At 37.4% G+C, this 22992-nt stretch overlaps 3 protein-coding genes across 3 annotated transcripts; 2 read left to right on the top strand and 1 right to left on the bottom strand.

Moving 5' to 3' along the window:
- Nucleotides 1–13881: 13881 nt before the first annotated feature.
- LOC117612451 (uncharacterized protein At2g29880-like) lies at nucleotides 13882–14654 on the bottom strand. The gene is made up of 2 exons (XM_034341168.1): nucleotides 14295–14654; nucleotides 13882–14199 (listed from the first exon to the last, which is right to left on the bottom strand). Exons 1-2 carry the CDS (start codon nucleotides 14652–14654, stop codon nucleotides 13882–13884), a joined length of 678 nt encoding a protein of 225 aa, XP_034197059.1.
- A 1596-nt stretch (nucleotides 14655–16250) lies between these two features.
- LOC117613437 (multiple organellar RNA editing factor 3, mitochondrial) lies at nucleotides 16251–17976 on the top strand. Its single transcript, XM_034342043.1, has 4 exons — nucleotides 16251–16750; nucleotides 16828–16925; nucleotides 17401–17466; nucleotides 17575–17976. The coding sequence occupies exons 1-4, from the start codon at nucleotides 16383–16385 to the stop codon at nucleotides 17835–17837; spliced, it is 795 nt and encodes a 264-aa protein (XP_034197934.1). The 5' UTR covers nucleotides 16251–16382; the 3' UTR covers nucleotides 17838–17976.
- Nucleotides 17977–18992: 1016 nt separating this feature from the next.
- On the top strand, nucleotides 18993–21993 carry LOC117622500 (ATP-dependent RNA helicase glh-4). The gene is made up of 2 exons (XM_034353193.1): nucleotides 18993–20646; nucleotides 21394–21993. The coding sequence occupies exons 1-2, from the start codon at nucleotides 19333–19335 to the stop codon at nucleotides 21565–21567; spliced, it is 1488 nt and encodes a 495-aa protein (XP_034209084.1). The 5' UTR covers nucleotides 18993–19332; the 3' UTR covers nucleotides 21568–21993.
- The last annotated feature ends 999 nt before the right edge of the window (nucleotides 21994–22992 follow it).

The raw sequence follows: 22992 nt of genomic DNA, 5'->3' as shown, positions 1-22992 counted from the left end.
GCTGGAATTCCTACAGAGCAAGGATGACTAGTCATACGAGAAACAGATGACTAGTCATCATTTTATGAAAACAGTTTAATGTAATGTTATGCAATGCACAATTTACCTTTGCCAATTNAAAATTACAGAGATGCAATCAGAAATTGTTCACCCAGAAACCCACCATTGGGAAAAACTGGGGGTCATCAACCGACCAGGCAATCCACTAAGTAGAAAAAGATTCTTACAAAGGAACACAAGCAAGCTCAAGCAAAACCTAGATCTATTTAGGAAGATGAGCAATACCTCCTTTGTGCAATCTTCTTCTCCAACTTAGCAAAGCTTGAAGCTCAGTTCTTCATGGCAATGGCAGCTCCTTCTCCAGCTCTTTCATCCCATGGCACTAGCTTGCAAGCTCTAACTCATACAAAAATGAAATTTGGATTCATGGAGAAAATGACCAATTTCTTCAAGAAACCATACTCTTGAAGAAATCAATCTTGAATCTGACCTAGATGAATATGATAGAGTGTTTGATCTAGCAAGATGAAGTTTTCATATTTCAAATGCAGTTTTCAAAAAGAAACAATTTGGAAAACTCAAAGATGAAAAATATGAAGGTTACTCTTGAGGAAGAAGAAGCAAAAGTTTGCTATGAAACTTTCCAAAACTTCTCCCCCAAAAGTGACGGCTGCCCAAGGAAGAATTCTTTGGTATTTACACACAAAAGTTCCCTAGGTCAGAATCCCATGTGGCAACAGAGAGAGAGAAAAAGGAATAGGACAAAAAAGTTGGTTATCAAGCTGGCGAGCAAAGATGACTAGTCATCCAAGAAACAGATGACTAGTCATCATTTTATGAAAACAGTTTAATGCAATGTTATGCAATGCACAATTTACCTTTGTCAATTTGCATGAACCTCCATATGAAAGTTGTTAGTTAAGAACACCTAGAGAAGTTATTCTCAATCTAAACTTGGGCTTGATAAATAACAATAGAAATCCTATTACAAAGTTGTCAAGGGAAGCCAAAAGAAAAACCCAAAATGCATACATTAACAAACTATGTAACTCCGAAAATGAAAAACAAAATTTATTCAGAGAATTAACTACGAAACTTTGAATGCAGTTTTGGAAGGCCAAACGACCTCAGAATGCCAAAATCCATCGTACATCACAGCAACGCTATGTGTTTGACTCGTGGCGTCATTCCTTTCCCAAATGGTATTTTGCATCCAAATCGGAGCTAGGACAACAAATCTGCAAATTCCCGCTACGTTTTTTTTCTAGCTCAACTGCGATAAAATCTGCCATTTGTTCTACATCAGACTGGTTCAACACCCTTCTTGATATTCTGAAGCTCACTTTTCATCTGAAAAACTCTAGCTTTGGTAACCGTGGAAAATCTATCTTCAACTGAACCCACATATCATGAGAACTAGTACACCCAATGACATATGAGATTGCAGTAGAAGAAAGTGTTGCAATTAGCAATTGCATCAAGGCACGATCATGCATTTTCCAAATTGTAGAAGCATCAGTTTCTACACCTTCAACATTAGAATCTTCATCAAAACGAGAAGGATAGAGCCATGAATCATCAACAAACCCCAATAAGCCATGACCTTCAAGAAGAAGCTGCATCTGAAAATTCCATGTGAGATAATTTGTATCATCAAGCTTAACTGTCACAGAAGTAGAGATAGTGGGAATTAAGGTAGTAATTGGAGATTTAACAATCTGAAGTTGAGTAGCAGTCACCATGATGACGATTTAGGAAGAGAATATCTTGAGAAGAAAAGAAATGTGCAACAGAACAACCAGAAGATTTTGTGAGGCAAAGGAACAAACAGGTAATGGGCAGAACAAAGATTAAGAAAGTGACTGGTGTGGTTGAAGAGGGAAAGAAGCCCGAGGAATTAACAAAGAAGAAGAGAACATAAATAGCAAGCAAAAGAAAAGCAACGAAGAATGTGGAAGCAAATAAGCTCAGGATCAACCAGGCTCTGATACCATGTCAAAATAGCAATATTGAGCAGAATTTTAACAGAGAGAAGCAGAGAATTTTAGGAGAAGAATTTATGTATTCATTCATTAATCTCTCAACACAGTACATTGATGGTTTTATACTACCTTTGTTAAAGCTTTGTGTACACGTTTCTAACCTCTTAACCTTTCTAACTTCTTTAACAAAACGCTAACCATTTTGCCTAAACTGCCTAACAGTCTTAATAGTATTTCAACAACTCTCTTCTTCAATCTTCTGACATGTGGCAACATTAGGACCTTTGATATTTTTACAGCTAGCTAGTGATGTAATGAGAATTTCGATTTTGGCAAGGTTCATGAAAAGAATAATGCTACTCTTACCACATCCATATACCATCTTATGTGAAAGCTGAGGTGGACAGCCACATCAATTAAACTTATTTAATATTTTATTTTCTTTTATGATTTATGCCAGTATTTGTTTTTCTAATTGTCTTAATTAAAATACACTTCATGGATTAACTGATGCGTAATATAATATGGACATGCCACATCATATGATATAGAAATATGGGATAAAAATGTGGTAAGTGTAGCTTCTAAAGTTCTGGTCTTCTTCCCTAATAAGTAATTTGATACCAGCTTTTGTTCCTTTTCCAAGGCTTCTTTTAATGATATGATTTTCGACCAAAAACAAAAAAATAATAATTCTTTTCTAATAAACAATCCCAGAAGAGGAAAATTTGGCATTAAAAAAAAAAGAGTACTTACCACAACACCTCCACACAATAATGTACAACCAATTACTCCACCTCCTCATATTTTCCAACAAATGTCACAACTAAGGAGGGGCTGCATACATAAATACACACACGTATATATACACACACATGCCTTCACCAGATTTGTTTAATTGCAAACCAAACCTGTCCTTGGACAAGTAATCGTACCATCACTCTAACTTGCCATTTCTTCAAGAGCCTGCCAAGATCATCAAATACTAGCAATCAGACAACGAAAGTACGTAGCCGCGGTGGGAAGATAACATCTAATTACTACACACATGCCTTTATTATATGCACAACTCACGACAAAATTAATTAATTAGTTGCACATACATGATAATACTAACCAATTCGATCACCAAGCTGAACACTTGCCAAGTCTTCGGCCTTAAGAATCAGAACTTCAACTTCACCGATGGCCCAAAAACTAGACGGAGAGGTGGGCAATTCGGCAGAAACGCCGGTAGATTTAGATCGCACCCAACGTTGTATAAGCTCATCTCCACTGTGATTTGGACGTTCTCCTTCTCTAAGGTAATGTTTCGAGCTCTCCTTTGTTACTGACACAACTCCGCTGATGATGAAGAACATCATTTCCATTTGTTTATCCTTCATAATAATGTACTCATCTTTATACGTTTTTTCAGTAAGATGCTTGCATACTTCTTTCAACACTTCCTCATTCATAGTCTTAAGGATTTCCACCTAGGATATTATTGGAGACCATATTTATTTAAGGCAAAGGAGAAATTAGAATAATGATTAAAATATATAGGATATATATATATAGGTCAGGTTCTCTNATGAACCTTAAATTTTTGCTCAAAATTGAGGACATGTGAGAAAGAATACAAGAAATAAGTCTCTAGGTTGTCCAAAAAAAAACACAACATAGCTTCCAAAAAGCACAAGGAGAAGAGAGTGGACTATGAAATGGACTAGTCACGCATGTCTAAATTTGAGGTGGCATCAAAAGACCAACAACCTCATAGACACAGCTAAGAACAAAAGAGAGCAAATAAATCGAGATAAGGCTTAGGAAGGCAACATTGATGTATGAAAATGATAAAAACAACCAGCAAGAATGTTGCCAAAACACATGCATCTCAAAGAAACTCCCCCAACAAAATAAATTAGCCAACAATCCAAAACTCATATAGCACAACAGACTCGTAAGGATTTCAAGATTATATTAGGCTAAATCATTGAATGTGGGAACACAACTTATTAAGATAGGGTCATAGACCAAGTGGCATCATCCAAACACGACCACACATAAACACAGTACCAGTGTTGAAACATAAGGTGTAAATGAGACAAGGAGAAGACAAGTGAACCTTTGTGTTTTTTGTCATAACCAATGGTCTTGGTTCTTAGAGAGTGAAAATTAATTTCACCAAAAGTCACAAGATCCCTATTAAGCAGACGACTAGTCAACCACAATCAGCATGAGCATATGTTGACTAGTGAACTCAAGCAATATCATAACAAGCAGCAATTTTAGTATCGACCCTGAAGAAGACATGATTTTGAATTTAAAAACACAAACATGAACTAGCAAATATATCAAGTGATCAACGATGTATTAGCTACTATAGCCTAGTCCAAGTCTTCAAGCACAGTAAGTAAGAGAGAGAGAGAAGATAACCACATGTGCAAACAAAACAATTGCAACTAACTCTGATAGATAGAATATGAATTAGATTTCATGCTCAGAGATAAGGCAAGATGGATAGAGGAGGTTCAGAGCCAAAAGAAAAACACAAGAGATGAAGAAATATCACTCTTGGAGAGACAAGTATATAATGAACCTTCAAGACAAACTCAAAGCATAGACTCAACCTATTTGATTTTCATCACTCAATCTGGCCATTTATTATGTTTGTTATTTGCACATCCCAGACTTAAGTGCATGAGTGGCCCAATTTTGCTGCTCTTGCTCTAGATTCTTCAATCATATCACCTTATACCTTCCTAGAGTCGTGACTACATTGGTCACACTTCCCTTTTTCTTTTTTTTCTTTTTTTTTTCTTAAAATTTATAAACAAATTGCCTAAGAGAGTGAGATAAGATAGGAGATTATAACAATGATTGTCCACAATGGATCACAACACTTGTCTCACCAAGAGGACATAAAAACACCAAAAAATTTCATCTAATGGCTCCAAACTAGAAGGGGGGAATTATGCACAAATCAGGCAAAGCATAAAATGATTCAAACTTCACACCATCAGAGATCAGAAGAAATAGATGTTTTTGACATTTGCACACCAAGTAAACAAAAATTTATATTTGACTAGTCAACTAAAACGAAGATGACTAGTCAACAGTTCTGCAATGTGCTGAAGATAAGGAACAAACAAGCTAATCAATCAATTGAGCAAAGGCCAATGGACTACCTAAGTGTGACATGTTTCTGAAAGTCCAAGGCCTTGGTGAGTATATCTGCTAGCTGTTTCTTAGAGGGAACAAATTCCAAAGATAGAATTTTGTCTTCCACAAGATCTCTAATAAAATGGTGCCTAATGTATATATGCTTAGTCCTAGAGTGTTGAACAGGATTTTAGAAATATCTATACCACTCATGTTGTCACAATAGATTAGAAAGCATGATTGAGCAAAACCATAGTCTTCCAACATTTGTCTCATCCAAAGGAGTTGAGTGCAGCAACTCCCAGCTGCAACATACTCTGCTTCAGCAATGGATAAAGAGATAGATTTTTGTTTTTTGCTATGCCAAGCAACAAGGTTGTTGCTTACATAAAAGACCCTCCCGGAAGTGCTTTTCCTACCGTCACTACAACCTGCCCAATCAGCATCACTATACCCAACAAGATTGACACAAGTGTCATAAGTATACAACAACCCAAACTCAAAAGTTCTACTCACATATTTTATGATTCTTTTGACAACAAACAAATGAGACTCTCTGGGATCACTTTGGAACCTAGCACAAAACTCCTACATTATAGGAAATGTCAGGTCTACTTGCAGTCAAGTAGAGAAGGCTTCCTATCTTGCTTCTATAGAGAGTTTTAAACAGGGACAGATGAGCTGAGATTCTGAGGTTGATTATGACAAGTTGACAGGTCAACTGGAGCAGAATTGTCAAGAGTTGACTGGTCAACCAATTTGCTAAAGGTTGACAGGTCAACCACTAGATCCAGACCTGGAGATTCTCCCTCAAGAATAGAAGATAAAAGACCATCCTCATCTAATGTCATCTCAGTAGAGGCAGCAAAGACATCAATATTGACATGATGGTTCCGGTCCTATAATTATATACTCATTGGCTCGGCTTGAAGTGGAATACCCAAGAAAAATTCCTTTGTCACTTTTAGAGTCAAACTTAGCAAGGTGTTCCCAATCTCTTAAGATAAAACATGTGCTACCAAAGACTCTAAAATAAGACACATTGGGTTTCTTACCTTTCCAAAGCACATAGGGAGTTTGTTTGGCACCATACCTCAAAAACTCCCTGTTTGAGATGTAAACCAAAAAAATGTTTAGCAAAATTTTTGCTATTGAGCATCACCCTAGCCATCTCAACAAGAACTCTTTTTTTTTTTTTTTCTCCACAACACCATTTTGCTGAGGTGTAATAGGTGCAAAGAACTCATGCTTAATTCTCATCACCTCACAAAATTTCAGAAGCTGAGAATTCTCAAACTCATAACCATGATTTGTTCTAATTCTAACAAGAGGCAGATGACTAGTCATCTTAACTTTTTGAAAAAGATGGTAGACAGATTTAAACCTTTGAAAGGTTTTTGATTTTTCAAGCAAGAGAGAGACCTAAATAAACCCAAAGAAGTCATCTACAATGGATAGGATGTATTCCTTGCCACCAAGGGAAAATGTTTGGACAAGACCAACAAGATAAATGTGAACAAGTTCAAAAGAACATGAAATTTTGTTGATCACCCAAGATTCAAAGCACTGTGAGAGAGATGATTGAAAGATATGCATGCAATGACCACATTTAAAAATAATAAAACAAAAGAACAAGGTGCAAATGCATGACAATGTATCTAGACTCCATGAAGCACACACAAATAAGAGAATGGTCTAGATACATAAAATAAAGAAACTAGTCACCAACATGAGGAAGAACATGGTCTTCCTTCTTGATCCAAACTTGCTTCACTTTTGAGACTTTATGAGGCAAAGAGATCACCTTAGGAATTTTGAAAACTTTATAAAGAAGATCATTCACTTGAGTTTGAAGTGAGTCATCATTTACTTTCTTGAAATGAACAAAAGGCTTTTGCTCAAAATTCCTAAAATCAAAAAACTTTGGTCTAATGTGTCCTAATGTGCCACAATGATGGCATATAGGAATGAACCTTTTTGGTTGTAGGAAACCAAATTTTGCAAGTGAAGAATGTTTATCTCTTGTACAAACCACAGACATTACAGTCGCATACCCCTTAAAAGATGACACATGAGTCTTAAACTCACTTTCTTTGGAAACTTGAGACTCAATCCTAAGGATATGACACCTAGGTCGAATGTGTCCTTTCACACCACAATGGTGGCAGGTAGGCACAAATTTGGATTGTGGAAGAGACAGCTTTTCCTTAGAAACAATATTCATGGAATCAAAACCCAAGTTGAGACCATGAACAAATTTTGGAGCTTCTTGAGTTGACACATCTTTGACAAAGATTGTCTCAAATGATGAAGGTGTAGAAAACTCATTTATATATCCTAAACCTCTTTTATCACCGAACAATTTTCCAAAATTGAGCATTTTATCAATCTTTCCAGCACCAATGGTTAAACCTTGAATCTTTTCTTTTTCCAACTTAAGTTCATGATCCAATCTTATATTGTCAAATTGTAAAGCATCAAAAGATTCAGATTGTTTAACCATATTGTTTTCAAGTGATTTTATCATCTCAAACAAGTTTTGAACCTCAATGTCTTTCTCAAATAACATGCATTGCAAATCAGAATTTTCAACCACAAACTTATCATGCACGACTACATTTTCATGCTCAACTAATGACTTTTCAAACTCAAATAAAATCAGTCTATGAAGAAACAAGGATTTGTCATTTTCAAGTACATTCAACTTCTTAATCAAATCAGAATTTTATTTTTCAAGAGTGCTAACTTTATGATACAATTCATACATGTCAACTTCATTCTCATACAAGCTATCACTCAACTTCTTTTTGGCCATTTTGAGAGTTTCATTCAGTTCATCAAGTTCCTTGACCTTTTCTTCCATCATGAGATTACGTTCTTTGAAATTACAGGTTTCATTGAAAAGCATATCATACTTTTCACATAGTTTCATGTATGACTGGTCATCTTGTTCCTTGTATGACTGGTCATCTTGTTCTCTATATGACTGGTCATCTTGCATATCATCTCTAGACACAGATTCTTCCTTAACTACATGAACTCTAGCAAGGCTAGAGTTATGAACAGAACCAACAAGGGCAAAATTATTTGCCTCTTCATAAGATGAAGTGATATAGTTATTGGAATCATCACTACCATTATCACTCCATTGTGCACTAATTGACTCTTCTCTCCCATTAAACTTTATCTTGTGGTTATTTGCACATTCCACATCAATGTGACCAGCACCACCACATAGATAGCACTTTACAAGACCTTTCAAACTTTTGTCCTCCCTAAAGCCATAAGAGTCCAAAACATTCATCTCCTTAAAAACATTGTCTTGAGACACATATTTAGACGAACTAGGGAGATTCCGACAATTCCTAGTGACTTTGGTTTTATCTTTGACAACCCTTCTATAATTCTTAACAAACAAGGCAAGCTCATCATGAATGCAGGGAGCAATTTGATCCATTTTTATGTTTGCACACCTAATACCAACTAGCACCCAAAGGATCTCTCTATTTATGTTAAGAGCTGGTGCTCTGATACCAATTGAAATTGGTACTTAGGTGACGAGGGGTAAATTTAAAAGATATTCAATCAAAAACGCAACAACCTTCACACACTCTAGACCTTGACCAAATACTCTTATGACTAGTCAACTGTTAGATATGAATTATACCAAACAATAACATACACAGAGCATACCAAGATGTACCTGCAGGCCTAGAGAATTACTAGTGACAACCTAGGCACTCAGAAGGACCCATCAATCTAGGCATCCCCTGTGCAAACAACAACTATGGTGAAAGTGTGAAGACAATCATAATCAAGTAAACACCAAACAGCAGATACTAATGACTAGTCAACTATAAGGACACAAATCCAGAATTTATACAATGACTAGTCAACCACAATTCATATGATGACTAGTCAACCACCAAGAACACAAACCCAGAAATTCATACGATGACTAGTCAACCACCAAGAACACAAACCCAGAAATTCATACGATGACTAGTCAACCACCAAGAACAAAAACCCAGAAAAATTACAGAGATGCAATCAGAAATTGTTCACCCAGAAACCCACCATTGGGAAAAACTGGGGGTCATCAACCGACCAGGCAATCCACTAAGTAAAAAAAGATTCTTACAAAGGAACACAAGCAAGCTCAAGCAAAACCTAGATCTATTTAGGAAGATGAGCAATACCTCCTTTGTGCAATCTTCTTCTCCAACTTAGCAAAGCTTGAAGCTCAGTTCTTCATGGCAATGGCAGCTCCTTCTCCAGCTCTTTCATCCCATGGCACTAGCTTGCAAGCTCTAACTCATACAAAAATGAAATTTGGATTCATGGAGAAAATGACCAATTTCTTCAAGAAACCATACTCTTGAAGAAATCAATCTTGAATCTGACCTAGATGAATATGATAGAGTGTTTGATCTAGCAAGATGAAGTTTTCATATTTCAAATGCATTTTTCAAAAAGAAACAATTTGGAAAACTCAAAGATGAAAAATATGAAGGTTACTCTTGAGGAAGAAGAAGCAAAAGTTTGCTATGAAACTTTCCAAAACTTCTCCCCCAAAAGTGACGGCTGCCCAAAGAAGAATTCTTTGGTATTTACACACAAAAGTTTCCTAGGTCAGAATCCCATGTGGCAGCAGAGAGAGAGAAAAAGGAATAGGACAAAAAAGTTGGTTATCAAGCTGGAGAGCAAGGATGACTAGTCATCCAAGAAACAGATGACTAGTCATCATTTTATGAAAACAGTTTAATGCAATGTTATGCAATGCACAATTTACCTTTGTCAATTTGCATGAACCTCCATATGAAAGATGTTGGTTAAGAACACCTAGAGAAGCTATTCTCAATCTAAACTTGAGCTTGACAAATTACAATAGAAATCCTATTACAAAGTTGTCAAGGGAAGCCAAAAGAAAAACCCAAAATGCATACATTAACACTTAGTGCCATATAGAATTCCATTTTGCGTATTATCTCAAAAACAAAAGCAACATGGTGGTTAAGGCGTTGGATGAGTGAAATTGCAAGGGTTTGAATTTCCTTTGCGTGTGTGCTTTATTTTTTGATTTATTTTTCCTTTTTTGCATTACATTGATATTTTTGATATTTTCGATATTATAACGATATTATAGCGATATTTTGACAAAATATTGCTGAAGTGTGAGCGAAATTATGGACATCGATATTTTCTGATATTATTGATATTTATACAATATGTGTATGGATACGTTCCGAAATATCGTGATCTGAAAAAACAATAATATCCTCGATATTTCGTCGATATTATCGATATTTTGGACTATTGTCTCGATAAATTCCTGAAACACACTACGTGTATCATTAAAGGGAAACCACCAACAAGAAGCTCCATTTGTACGATTAAACCAGCGCCCACACCCACCAAGTCACACCAAACAGCAACGCGATCCACCCCACTCCTGACCATACAACCCGAGCAATAATCCCATCCCAGCAAAATCACAAAGAATAAACAAAAATACAGAACCACACATGGTGGCCCAACCCTTGCAATACAATCTGGAGAATCACCCAACCTTTGCAATATTCTGGTATAACTATTAACCCACAAAAAATTGGAAGAATAATGATTATTAGGGGTGGGCACGGTTCAGTTTGGACTGGTTTTTGCTTCAAATTAGAACCAATCCGGTACTATTCATCCGATTTGGTTCGGTTCGATTTTAATAAAAAAAATTTCAAAAACTGTCCAGTTCTGTTTGAATCTGTTCCGGTTTCGGTTCGGTTTTGAACCATATTATATAAATTATTATTTTAAATTATTTTTTAATACAATTCTCAAATGAAATATTATTATTTTACTTGAAAATTAACAAATTATTCAATTTTATATAAAATATAAATATTAAAGTTAGAAAAGAGAGATATTTTGAAATTGAACTTGGATAAATATTAGTTTTTTTTTTTAGTGAAATTAAAAATATAGCATTAAATATAAATATATATTGAATTTATTTTTTTTAATTTGACTGGTTCGGTTCGGCCCGGTCCGATTTTTGAAGACATGGAACTAGATCCGAAACCGGTTCGATTCGATTTTTGACCGGTTGTTGACTTTTTAATCAACTCAGTTTTTTTCGGGTTTGGTTCGGTACGGTTCGGCTCGAATTTTCGGTTCGCCTGTTTGAGTACCCACCCCTAATAATTACCATGATTGGCCATTGGTTTGCTAATTACTAAGCAAACCTAGGCGTCGAGGGGGATGCCACTCTTGATCAAAATCTTGGCGACGTGGTAGTGGAGGCGAGTGAGGATTGAATCAACGTTGAGTGCTGAGCTTGCCGACGGAGAGATTGGGGGTTTGGCATTTCTGGGATAGCGAAACGGTGTCACAAAGGGTCTGAGAGACGGAGATGAGATGGAGGGAGAGAGGGTGGGAGACCGAGGTTGGGAAGTAGGAGTCGGCGAGATGGGGTGGGGAATAGGGGGTGCTTGGCATGGAGGAGGCTAGGTTTTTTAAAGGTTTTTTTCTTCTAATTTTATATATATATATATATATATATATATTTTGGATTGGTTAGTAAGTAGGTCCCACAGTTGACACATCATCAGTTAACGTCTAACCAAACGATCAATTTAATAGCTTAGGAGGGTGTATTCTATTAGGATTCTAGAGCGTTCAAAAAGATTTTGTTTAAGTACCAGCTTTCATAGAACTTGATGGAACTTTATAATTAATATAGAACTTGATAGACTTTCAGAAGACTTCTGTATAATTTTTTTAATAAACTTTCTTAAGCTTTCATACAACTTGATAGGCTTTTATTCCAGACTTATGTAGACAGTATATTTCATTTTATCCCCATCCTTGTCATTTAAAGAAAGAAACTTGAATTTTTTCAATCAAATTTGTTTTTGTTACCCAAAGCAAAAACCAAAAGTACTTGTTTGCAATGGAAGAACATATGCACAGTTCAAAATGAAAAGAATAATCCAAGAATGCTGTGTCAATGCACAGTACTTTTTGTATGCACAGTACCTATTTGACCATGAATGATGTGTCAAATATGCACAGTACTTTTCGTATGCACAGTACCTATTTGCGCAGTACTTTCAATGTTGTCAACGTATATAGTAACATTGATGTATATAAAAAAGATGAAATAAAAAACCAAATTCATAACATATTTTCCTTTAACAATATGAAATAAAATTATGTTTAACGAAAAGCAAATTCATACATTCTATACCTTTCTCGGAAATGCTCTGGATCGTCATTGAATACATGATGTATATAATACATCCCTTCATAGTAATTGGTCGCCGAGTTAATGGACGTTCAATTTCTTCACTATGCATCATAATCTCATTCAATGCATGAGCTACTGCTTGAATCGCCATTAATAAATTCCAAATTGTTTCATAAATTTCTTCATCCTCCTCAATTTCTTGCCTCTCAATTTCTTCTACCTCCATTATTTATATATATATATATATATATATATATATTGATACCGCCTAAACAAAATGATAAAAAAAAATTACAAACATAATTAATAATTAAGTCACAACCAGAATTAATAAACAAATTACAAACATAATTAATAATAAAGTCACAAACATAATTAATAAACATATTACAAACAGTGTTTGTACCATATCTGACCCCCTCCCCCCCACTCACGACATGACACGTGGAATGTAAACAAAGCTGAGACCAGCTCAGTGACCCATGCCGAAGGGTCAATCGGCATATTCTACCGAGTCATACGTGGTCGTCAAGTCGGTAAGTGTCATCGATCGACACACCCACACCAACCTTCAGCATATGATGCCGAGCACCGAGTCAGCACATCCGGTCGGTTCTGACAGATAACCTCGAAACTACCTCTAGAACCTGCCAGGGCATGTGTCAACCGCCGAAGACACTCCCACGAGTCCCACATCGAAATTAAGTACTAAGAGCATCACAAATGCTCTCTATAAATAGAGCCCCTTGGCCCAGCCAAGAGGTAAGACTGTTTACTTGACTTGTGCTTTCGCTGTGTCAAAAGAACTGCTCTTAGTCACTAACTTTGGCATCGAAGGGTCTTTGGCCGGCGCCACACTGATGTCCCAGACCTCACCTGCCGTTTCTTTCTCCGGGCCGAATCCAGCACTACGCCTTAAGGAAGGGCGCTACGGACCGAAGGCTCCTCAGGTCCAAACTCCCCACTCCACCTGTAAGTTAGCTCTACTTCTATCTGTTTAGTTTTAGCACAAACAAACATAATTCATAAAAGCAAAACAAGTTGATGAATTCATCATCAACTATTTAATAACCAATATAGTATTTAAACATAAACAACAATGTTTGATAAACAAAACAAATAGTCCAAATATCATCCTAAAAACGATACCAAAAACCAGACATTCCAAACAAACTAGTCGTTCTCAAAAACTCTCAAAAAACCCACTCATTCCAAATTGTAGGATATCCAATTTGAGCGTTCCTCATGAGACATTTTCAAAAATGCATCCTTTTTTGTGTTAGTATTCAACAAAGAGAGCGCTTTGTAACGAGCACGTTCATCCAAATTTGGGGTCTCCTTAATGGCATCCCACATATAACTTTGCTGCTCTCTTTCTTTTTCCCTTTTTGCCAATAGGTTATGGACTCCCCGGAAGTCAGTGGCAATTGAATCAATGCTAAGGCTAATTCTTCTAATGGCTTGCTGGGTGGTCTCATTTGAGATAGCATTCCCTTCCAAATATGTTCTATTTCATTTTCTCTGGCTTGAGCTTTCTGAGGGACCTTCACAATTAGTGGCATGAAAGAGGAAGGATGAAGAAGAATGTCCGAGTGATGGATCTTGGTGTGGTGGTTCATTATGATTTGGTATAAAAGCCTGACTTTCATCATCAAAGACAAAGTCCTCTATTCCAACATGTCTATCTTCCGCCCTAAAAGTTCTTGCATCAATATCATCACCCAATCCTAATGAGTTTCTTCCAATAGCAGTTGCATTCCCAATTACAATTTGCAGATCCTCATAGTCCTCACAAGTTTTTGTTTGAATACTTGTGTCTTTTGGGTGGGACTATAACAAAAACAATAATTAAAAAATAATTATTTAACAGATTATGTATTCAAGTTACCAAACGGAATTATTTAAAGAAAATTTAATAACCTAACCTTAAAGCAGTCTTTCCAAACTTCTTTAGGAGTAGTGAATTTCTTTGTGGTTGGATCCCACCCAAACCCAGAGCTGTGACGGAGAAGCTGTGAATATTTTTGGTATTCTCTTTTAAAGTACTTCAGCCGACTCTGGTATTGAGAATAGGTTTTGTGACACCTAAGTTTTTCATTAATCTTGGAGAGTATTTTGATTTCTACAGTTGCCTTGCTTAGCATTCCTTTAGCATCACGCCATCCACTGCTTGCAGCATCAACCATGAGTTGCAACAACATTCTACTCCCTTCCACAGTCCAAGCATTATAATCTTGTTTGCTCTTCCCTTTTCCATTTACTTGTTGTGTATTTTTAGACTCCATTTGAGTGTAGCTATGAATTTTATCATGTCAATCACAAAATACAGCATTAAAAATATACAAAAAATGTACGTCATCAACCATAGATTAAACATGACACATCTTGTGTTGAATGGAAAAAGGACGCAGTAGGAATTTACAGATTTGGCGTCCGAACTTTGATTAGGGTGTATGATACCTTTCTGAAAATAGAACAACGCCACGAGTCAAACTAATTGCTTTGCTATGACATATGGTGGATTTTGGGATTTTGAGGTCGTTTAGGCTTCCAAAACAGCATTTAAAAGTTGAAATTTTTGGATTTTCGTTTTTTTAATGTTCATTTATATTTGTCTCAGTTTTTTGTTCGATTATAGAAAGGTTGTCAATTATTTCAAATCTCTATCTAGTCGTATGTAGATATTTCAAAAGAAAAAATAGTAAACAAGCATAAACCCTAGTAAACAAGCATAAACCCTAGTAACAAGCATAAACCTAATAACAAGAAAAACACGGTGAAGAAAAAATCATGGAAAAAGAAAACCCAACAAGGTATTGATCAAAGAAAAAATAGGGAGCATACCTCCACAGATGGATGAAGGAAGCTATTCGTCTTTGCAGAGAGAAAAGCTAGGGCAACAGAAAAACGTCTGATGAAATACTTGGGAGGGAGGTTGGATTTATTTTGGTCTTTGTTATTTATAACTCTTCCTAATTGAATACACCCATATTTGAATGGGCTTTTTAAAAGTTCATATAAGTCCGAATTGAATACACCCAGTGTCACATCCCGGGATCGGCTCCTCCGTAGTACGATATTGTCCGCTTTGGGCCCCCCTCTCTGCCCTCACGGTTTTGTTTTTGGGAACTCACGAGCAACTTCCCAGTGGGTCACCCATCCTGGGATTGCTCTAGCCCTAACTCACTTAACTTTCGGAGTTCCCATGAAGTTTGTATAAATCCAAATTGAATACACCCAGATTTTTAAAATCTTTTTAAACGCTTTATAATCCTAATTGAATACACCCCCCTTAAATTTGTCAGATTTGAAAAAATTGGGACGTAAATTAATGAAATTGAAACCTTATGATCTATATTGAGAATAACCCCAAACCATCAGAGGTCTTTTGTCGTTAGCCCTTAAGGCTCCGTTTGGTTTATGGGAAAGGAGGCTTGGGAAATGGGAATTCAACTGTTTTCCCTTGTTTGGTAGGTCCATGCATGGAAAATGGTTGTCTGGCACATGAGAAAGTATGGGGGAAAGTGAAGCCCTCCTCTTAATTTGAGTGTTTTCCCTCATAATGGGAAAGTTTGGGAAAATGAGTCAACATTCAATGCATAATTTTCATGACTATTTTGTCCTTATGAATAATTTATAATTACAACGTATCATTAAATGCGTCTTTTTTATTTGATTTAATATGTGTATAATTGGAAATTTATACAAACTTTTGTTTTTCATTCTTACTCAAAACAAACATGGGAAATGAAACAAAGTGAAATCTCCCGGTTACTTTTCCGACATTACTAAACTTGAGAAAGGAATCTTTCATTCCCATTCATTGGAAAATGATTTCCTTTTAAATCTATTCCGTGAACCAAACAGGACCTAAGGGTTTGAGGTGCAAAAGCTTAACGAAACGACGCCGTTTTCCCTTGAAGAACTTTAGAAATGAGAATCAGTGTCACTCACGAAATCATCTGAGTGTCGACAGTTTCACAAGGTCAAGAGAGCGACAGAGAAATTGCGAAATGGCATACGCGGCCGCCCGGCGCACATTAGCCTCAGCCCTCAGCCGAACCCTCGCTTCAACTCATACCTGCTCAAAATCCATCTCTTCTCGCTCTCGCTTCGCTGTGGCTCTTCTCAACAAACAGCAAACCCAGCTCCTACCCGACCTGGTGAACATCACGTACCGGTCCAAGCATTCAGGGCAGGGTTACTCGCCCCTGAACGACGCGACTCCAAACTGGAGTAACCGGCCGCCCAAGGAGACCATCCTCCTCGATGGCTGCGACTACGAGCACTGGCTCATTGTCATGGAGTACGACGACCCCAAGCCCACCGAGGAGGAGATGATCAATTCCTACGTCAAAACCCTAGCCACCGTTCTCGGAAGGTACCAACTTGACCCATTTCCTTAATTCGGGTTTTTCCCCTTTTTTTCTGTTGGATTTTGATGGCTTTGGGTTTTAGTGAGGAGGAGGCGAAGAAGAAGATATACTCTGTTTCTACCACGACATATACTGGATTTGGTGCTTTGATTTCTGAAGAGCTTTCTCTGAAGGTCAAAGGTAATCGTTTCTGGGTTCTGGATTTTGGGGTTTAAGGTTTGGATTTTCAAGCTTGGCTTGCTATGAATTTTAGGTATTTCTTGTGTTAAGTGACTAAGGGTCAAGGTTTAAGGAGCATTTTTCTTCTTATGAAGTCCGGTTATTTCGTCCGAAAAGGCTTTTTTTTATTTTTTTTATTTTATGGATTATGGTTGTTTGTTTGAATTTCATTGAGAGTATGGGTTTAAGAGTTAAAGTATAGTTCTCTTTATGAATTATGGCTTTCTGATTGAATCACAATTAGATACTAAGGGTTTAGGATTTAAGAGGTTGAAGAGTTGCTTTTGACATGTATTGGCTTCAACTCTGTAACTTTCGGTTGAATATGATGGTTTTCCCGCTTGTTTTTTGTTTGATGGTTTTCCAGCTCCTGTTGGTTCCAATTTTTGCGTTGATATACAATTTGATGTGTTATTCTATTGTTCCTCCTAAATAGGGTTGCCTGGTGTTCTCTGGGTTTTGCCGGATTCATATCTCGATGTTCCCAACAAAGATTATGGAGGTGGGTAGAGTGCGAAACTTAAACTCATTTATAAATTATCAATTTTTACCTTGCTAATTGTTATTGTATTTGTTTTGTTTAATTTATCTTTCTCTGCACCACTTCTAGGCGATCTATATATCGATGGGAAAGTCATCCCAAGACCACAGTATAGGTACAATGAAAGGCAACAGCAAACTAGAAACAGGCCTCGCCCACGATATGATAGGCGCCGGGAGACAATGCAGGTTGAAAGGAGAGAGCCAATGCAAGGACAGAGCTTGGGCCAGGACAGGAGAGAGCCTGTGCAGCAAACAACACAAAGTTCCACTCAAGGTGGAGGGACAGGTTCCACCAGGAACCAAGGAGAGTTTAATAGGGGCAATGTTTAAGGATTCAAAATATAGTTGCAAATTCTCAGAACTCCCTATAATATTTCTTATGATGAATGACAACTTGGCATTTTCTATGTTTCACGACAAACTTATGGAGTAAGAAATGTGAATATCTGTGTTGTTCCATTTTGGGATTTCTTTCTTTGAACACTATCTGGTATTTGGCTCATGTTTATTTATGTTGAGTTTATGCACTCAAGATCAGCGAGTATTAGAATGAATTTTTACTCTACAATTATCTATTGAGTCTATCTGGTATTTGGCTCATGTTTGTTTAAGTCAATCTGTATGTTGCCTTCTTTACATACATTTTAGATATTGAAATACATATGTTCGTCGTATTCTCTTGTCCAGCGGGCTTTGGGACTTTGTCATGGAAAAGGTACTTCAGCTGTATGAAACGGAGATAGCACTGTTTTGCTATCCTTGGCCAATCACGGTATGCCAAGTGGAAAAATAATCACGCGTGGCATGCTGTGATTGGCCGAGGAAGCAAAATAGTGATATCCCCGTTTGATATAAGTGCTTCTCCAACATGAGGCGTGATGGATCGTAGGTGTTGAAGAAAAGGCATCTTCTTCCTCATGCTGTGTACGGAATTTCCAAACTGGTGGGTTGTTTGAGTATGAGATGAGAAGTTTCCATCTCATGTCAGTTGAAAGAAGTGGAAGTATGTGCATTTTGTTCCTTGCGGTTGGTAGATGTGAGAAACTACTGCTTCTTTCATTACCTAGTAGGTGAAATTTCAGTGCAGTGAAAGATCCCAATTTCCGTGCAAAGATGTATATGTAAATGATGCTAGGTTTTGCTCCTGTGTAGGACTTCGAAATATGGCACAAAATGATGTGTTCGTGGGTTATGAGCTTCAAATCAAAGTTTCGATGTCTAGCTTTAGCTCGAAAACAAGGCTAATCAATCAGGGACAAGACTTGCCCCAAACTTGTTCAATCCTCACTCAAATGCCAATGTGCAACTAAGACAAGATTAACCGCATACGTTTACATATTTTGATCCACAACAAAACATTGGAACAATAACCTCTGCAATTTTGAAAATTAAATCACATATAATGTTTGATATTGCATATAATAACCCACCAAAAACGTTGTAGCAAATAGAAGGTGGTTCAATTGGTTAGCTAGATTCAAAAAACAGCCATGTAAGTTGCAAATTGGTAGGAAAACAAAATAACCTTCCTCATTTCAGGCTTCAGCAGTTAAAGCTCACCCAAAATAGAAAGGTGACAAATTGGCACCAAAAAGAAAATGAAAACAATATTCTAGTTCTTCCTCACCCCGCTCCACTGTATTATTTTGTCGCTAGCTTCCGAGTCAATTTGGCACAAAACAAACCCCTCTGTCTCTCTCGCTCTCTCTGCCTCTGCCTCTGGAATCTACAGATCTCAAAAACCTCTGCTTCTCTCAGGTACGCATCGGATCTCATTTCCTTTGATCCAAAAATTACAAAAAGTAAAGAACTTTAATCGCAAACCATGAATTCCAACTTCGACTTCGATCTGGGTCTCGGATCGAGCCGACCCAAATCGCTCAACGACCAGAAGAACAAAACCTCTTCCTTTTCCTCCACCGCGACGGGGCAATCCAGACCCGCCTGGCAACCCCAGACCAACAAAACCACCTCCTGGACTCACCAGCCCGCTCCGGCCCAGACGGTCCGACCCGGATTAACCAACGGCCCAACTTCCATGGTCGGCGATATCTTCGGCAAGAGTTGGGGATCCGCAGCTCCTTCGGTTTCTAGCACCCCGATTGCGGTCGTCAATAAAAACCCAAATTTGTTCGGAGATTTGGTCAGCTCTGCAATGGGTGGTAAGATCAATAGTAATAGCAACGTTCCTTTAAAGAACGCAACCCCAGCTTCGAATAAGAGCTCGTTTTCCATGGGAAACGTGGCCGATTCGTTGCCCAAAACCACCCCTGCCACTGGTAATGGTTCGGTGAAAAGTGGTGGTGCAAATTATGGTGCTTCTGGGAATTTTGGGAGTTTTTCTACTGGGTTTAATACTAGTAATACGATTAACAATAGTGTTAATGGTAATAGTAATAAGAGTCCAAACATCGGAGGTCCTTCGCTGCGAAATATGGGCAGTTCCGGTGTTGGTGGAATTGGCAGTGGATTGAGCTCTAAGAAAGACCCATTTGGTTCTTTGGTTGATCTCGCATCAAAACCATCGGCTACTATAAATTCATCGAGTAAAAGTAACAATAAAAGTAGTGTTCCCGGTGATGATGCTTTTGGAGATTTTCAGAATGCTCCAAAGCCAAGCACCACCACTGCTACATTTGCGTCTAGTGGCTTCTCCTCGAATGATAACAGTTTTGTGGGGTCAAACTCGGGTTCTGGCTTTGGGGATTTTGGGATTTCACCGAACCCGAACCCTGTTCAGTCTACTAGTAGTGATCCCTTCGACACTTTATTTGTCCCATCATCGGGTTCAGCTGGAGGTGCTGCAACAGCAAATAATGGAGTTGGAGTGCAGCAATCCTCTGACATTGATGACTGGGGGACAGAGTTTGGAGGAGGACATGATGTGGGTGGTTCGACAACTGAGCTTGAGGGTCTTCCACCTCCTCCTGCTGGGGTGTCAGCTTCAGCAGCAAAGAACAAAGGAATGGATAATTACAAGCAAGGGCAGTATCCTGATGCTATTAAGTGGCTTTCTTGGGCTGTAGTTCTTCTTGAGAAATCAGCTGATAGCTCTGCTGTTGCAGAGGTCTTGTCAAGCAGGGCTTCATGTTACAAAGAAGTAGGAGAGTATAAAAAAGCCGTGGCAGACTGCACAAAGGTATCTTGATTGCTTTTCTTTTTAATCTGTTTAGATATCTTAAAATTTTCCTTTACATTCTACAATTTATGCACATTTCAAGTTTTCAATTTATGCGATTAAAAAATTTCGTTGTTAATGCCGTTGGCCTAAAGTTGTAAGAGCTGCACATCTGTATAAGCTACTTGAATAATCTGTCTATTTTTAATTAGCAATTAGATCCAACAGAGGTAGGGCAAGGAAATGTTTGCAGAAAAGGAATATTTGTTAAATACTTGCTCATAGCCTTATCTCAATTTTGCATGTGGTGGGATATGGTGAAGAGCAGATCCTAGTTGAACTCCTCTTGAAAGTCAAAAGAAAAGGGAGAATTAGCACAACAAGTTTACGTAATAGTCATCCCTACTTAGAGACCAACTAAAAGTCAGACTTGCTATTTTGGCCTTGTTGGTGCCACCCTCCCACCCTGTTCTTCACCTGTTTCTTTCAGATTAAAATACCATTTTCCTTTTCTCTAGCCTTTTTTTTATTGAACATGGTAGATTGATGTAGTAAAAGAAATGTTTTCAAACGGTCCCAATCAGTTCAGCAGTGCATGTAGATGTATGGCTCATTGGCTCTGCTAGACACAGTGCACAAATTCATTTTTTACAATTACTTTTTCCGCTTATCAAGGCTGTTGATCAGTTTAAACTTGATGAGATTATGTTTTCCTTCTCCTTTATTTCTCCCTAGAAGAGAGTTCATAGATATGTTCATCCTCTGCAGGTTCTAGAACAAGATGATGCAAACATATCTGTTCTCGTACAGCGTGCGCTCTTGTATGAAAGTATGGAAAAGTACAGACTTGGGGCAGAGGATCTGAGGACAGTTCTGAAGTTTGATCCTAGTAACAGGGTTGCAAGAAGCACCATTCACCGCTTGACACAAATGGCAGACTAGAGGATTTTTGAAATTTGATAATACTAGTTCATTCATTTGGGTTGATTGATGCCCTCTCCCCCCCCCTTGTTACCATGATAGATTTCTGGGGAATTATAATATTTTACTTGATACTTGTCCTTCCCGATAGTTTCACGTGTATGCTGGTGTATTCCGTTTCTTCTGTTGCTTGTGACTGGAATTTGGAAATGGTTCTTTGTTACTTACTTGAGAGTGGTGTTGGAATTGAAAGATTGAATTGCAATGTACCTTGTCTTCCAAATGTGAGGGAGGCACTCGTGCTATTATTTGTTTGTTGATCTGGTGAATCCTGTTATCATTTGGTTTTTTTCTTTTCTTTTCTTTTTCTTTTCTTTCTCAGAATCATGGGCATGCTTGGCACTCTAAATCAAGCGTCCAAATAGACGTCAGCATAGATTCTGCTTCTGTTGAGTGGTACTTTAATTTGTTGCAGAACCATGTTGCAATCTTTTTTCTCTTTTTGGTCAAAATTGTTGCAATCTTATTTATGGGATAATGCGTAATTTTAGTTGTACTTTCCTGAGAGTAGAAAAGTCGGTAGGTACTCAGAAGCGGATGAATAATGCCGTTTTGCAACTTGCATGCATATATACATATAAATATGTGCAACTAGTTCCTTAGATTGATCAAAATCATGAGGATTGAAGAAGCTTGATTGAACTGACTTGTACGATTGTCGTCACATACATGAATTTGAATATATATATATATATATATATATATATATATATATATAAAGCCATGCTCATGGTTTAGTGTTTAGCCTGCATATGTACAAGGGAATTGTTTAAAAAATAAAAGAAAATAATGTGAAAAGATTGCAGCCCTGATTTGAAGATCAACCACCACCACACCCAGTTGGGAAGAAAGAAAAAGGACCATTCTTTCAAATCCTTTTGTCTTGTTTGATGCAGTTATGTTATGATCATGATTTTCCCAATTTCAAAGCCACTCTGAGCATAAACAAAGAGACATTTAAGTTTCTACCGGTAGCCAAACGTCATAAAGAAATGGTATAAATATCATTCAATTGAAACGTCAGACTAAGGACTTCATCTACCCCTCTCTACCCCTCTTGGTTAAAAAAAATATCTTCTCTTCTGGGTTGTCTTCAATTGATTGGCCTCATTAAATTGTGTACCAGCAAGTATATGCAATAAAATAATTGATGATAATGGAAGCCTAAAAGAGGGTGACATGTGAGTGAGGTTTTTTTTTTTTTTTTTTTATAGGGTTTTTGTTGTTGTTAGGGAATACTATTTGCTTCTTTAATGGTACAGAGATACTCTTCCTTCTTGCGAATAACAGTTTAATACATATGCAAAAATAATTCACCAAAAATACACACACAAAAAAGCAAGGAGTATTACACTATTATCAACATGAATGTAGAAACTCCTACTT

This window comes from Prunus dulcis, chromosome 1, assembly GCF_902201215.1.
Source record: "Prunus dulcis chromosome 1, ALMONDv2, whole genome shotgun sequence".
NCBI lineage: Eukaryota > Viridiplantae > Streptophyta > Magnoliopsida > Rosales > Rosaceae > Prunus > Prunus dulcis.
The sequence above is the reverse complement of the archived record's forward strand: the minus strand, read 5'-3'. Positions and strand labels throughout refer to the sequence as shown.

Bases quoted from the DNA above. Each gene is read 5' to 3' on its own strand.
- LOC117612451 (XM_034341168.1), bottom strand. From the start codon at position 14,654: ATGGAGTCTAAAAATACACAACAAGTAAATGGAAAAGGGAAGAGCAAA. The intron at 14,200-14,294 runs GTTAGGTTATTA...TTTTTGTTATAG, and splicing joins TTTGGAAAGACTGCTTTAAG to TCCCACCCAAAAGACACAAG.
- LOC117613437 (XM_034342043.1), top strand. From the start codon at position 16,383: ATGGCATACGCGGCCGCCCGGCGCACATTAGCCTCAGCCCTCAGCCGA. The intron at 16,751-16,827 runs GTACCAACTTGA...TTTGGGTTTTAG, and splicing joins CTAGCCACCGTTCTCGGAAG to TGAGGAGGAGGCGAAGAAGA. The intron at 16,926-17,400 runs GTAATCGTTTCT...CCTCCTAAATAG, and splicing joins GCTTTCTCTGAAGGTCAAAG to GGTTGCCTGGTGTTCTCTGG.
- LOC117622500 (XM_034353193.1), top strand. From the start codon at position 19,333: ATGAATTCCAACTTCGACTTCGATCTGGGTCTCGGATCGAGCCGACCC. The intron at 20,647-21,393 runs GTATCTTGATTG...CATCCTCTGCAG, and splicing joins CCGTGGCAGACTGCACAAAG to GTTCTAGAACAAGATGATGC.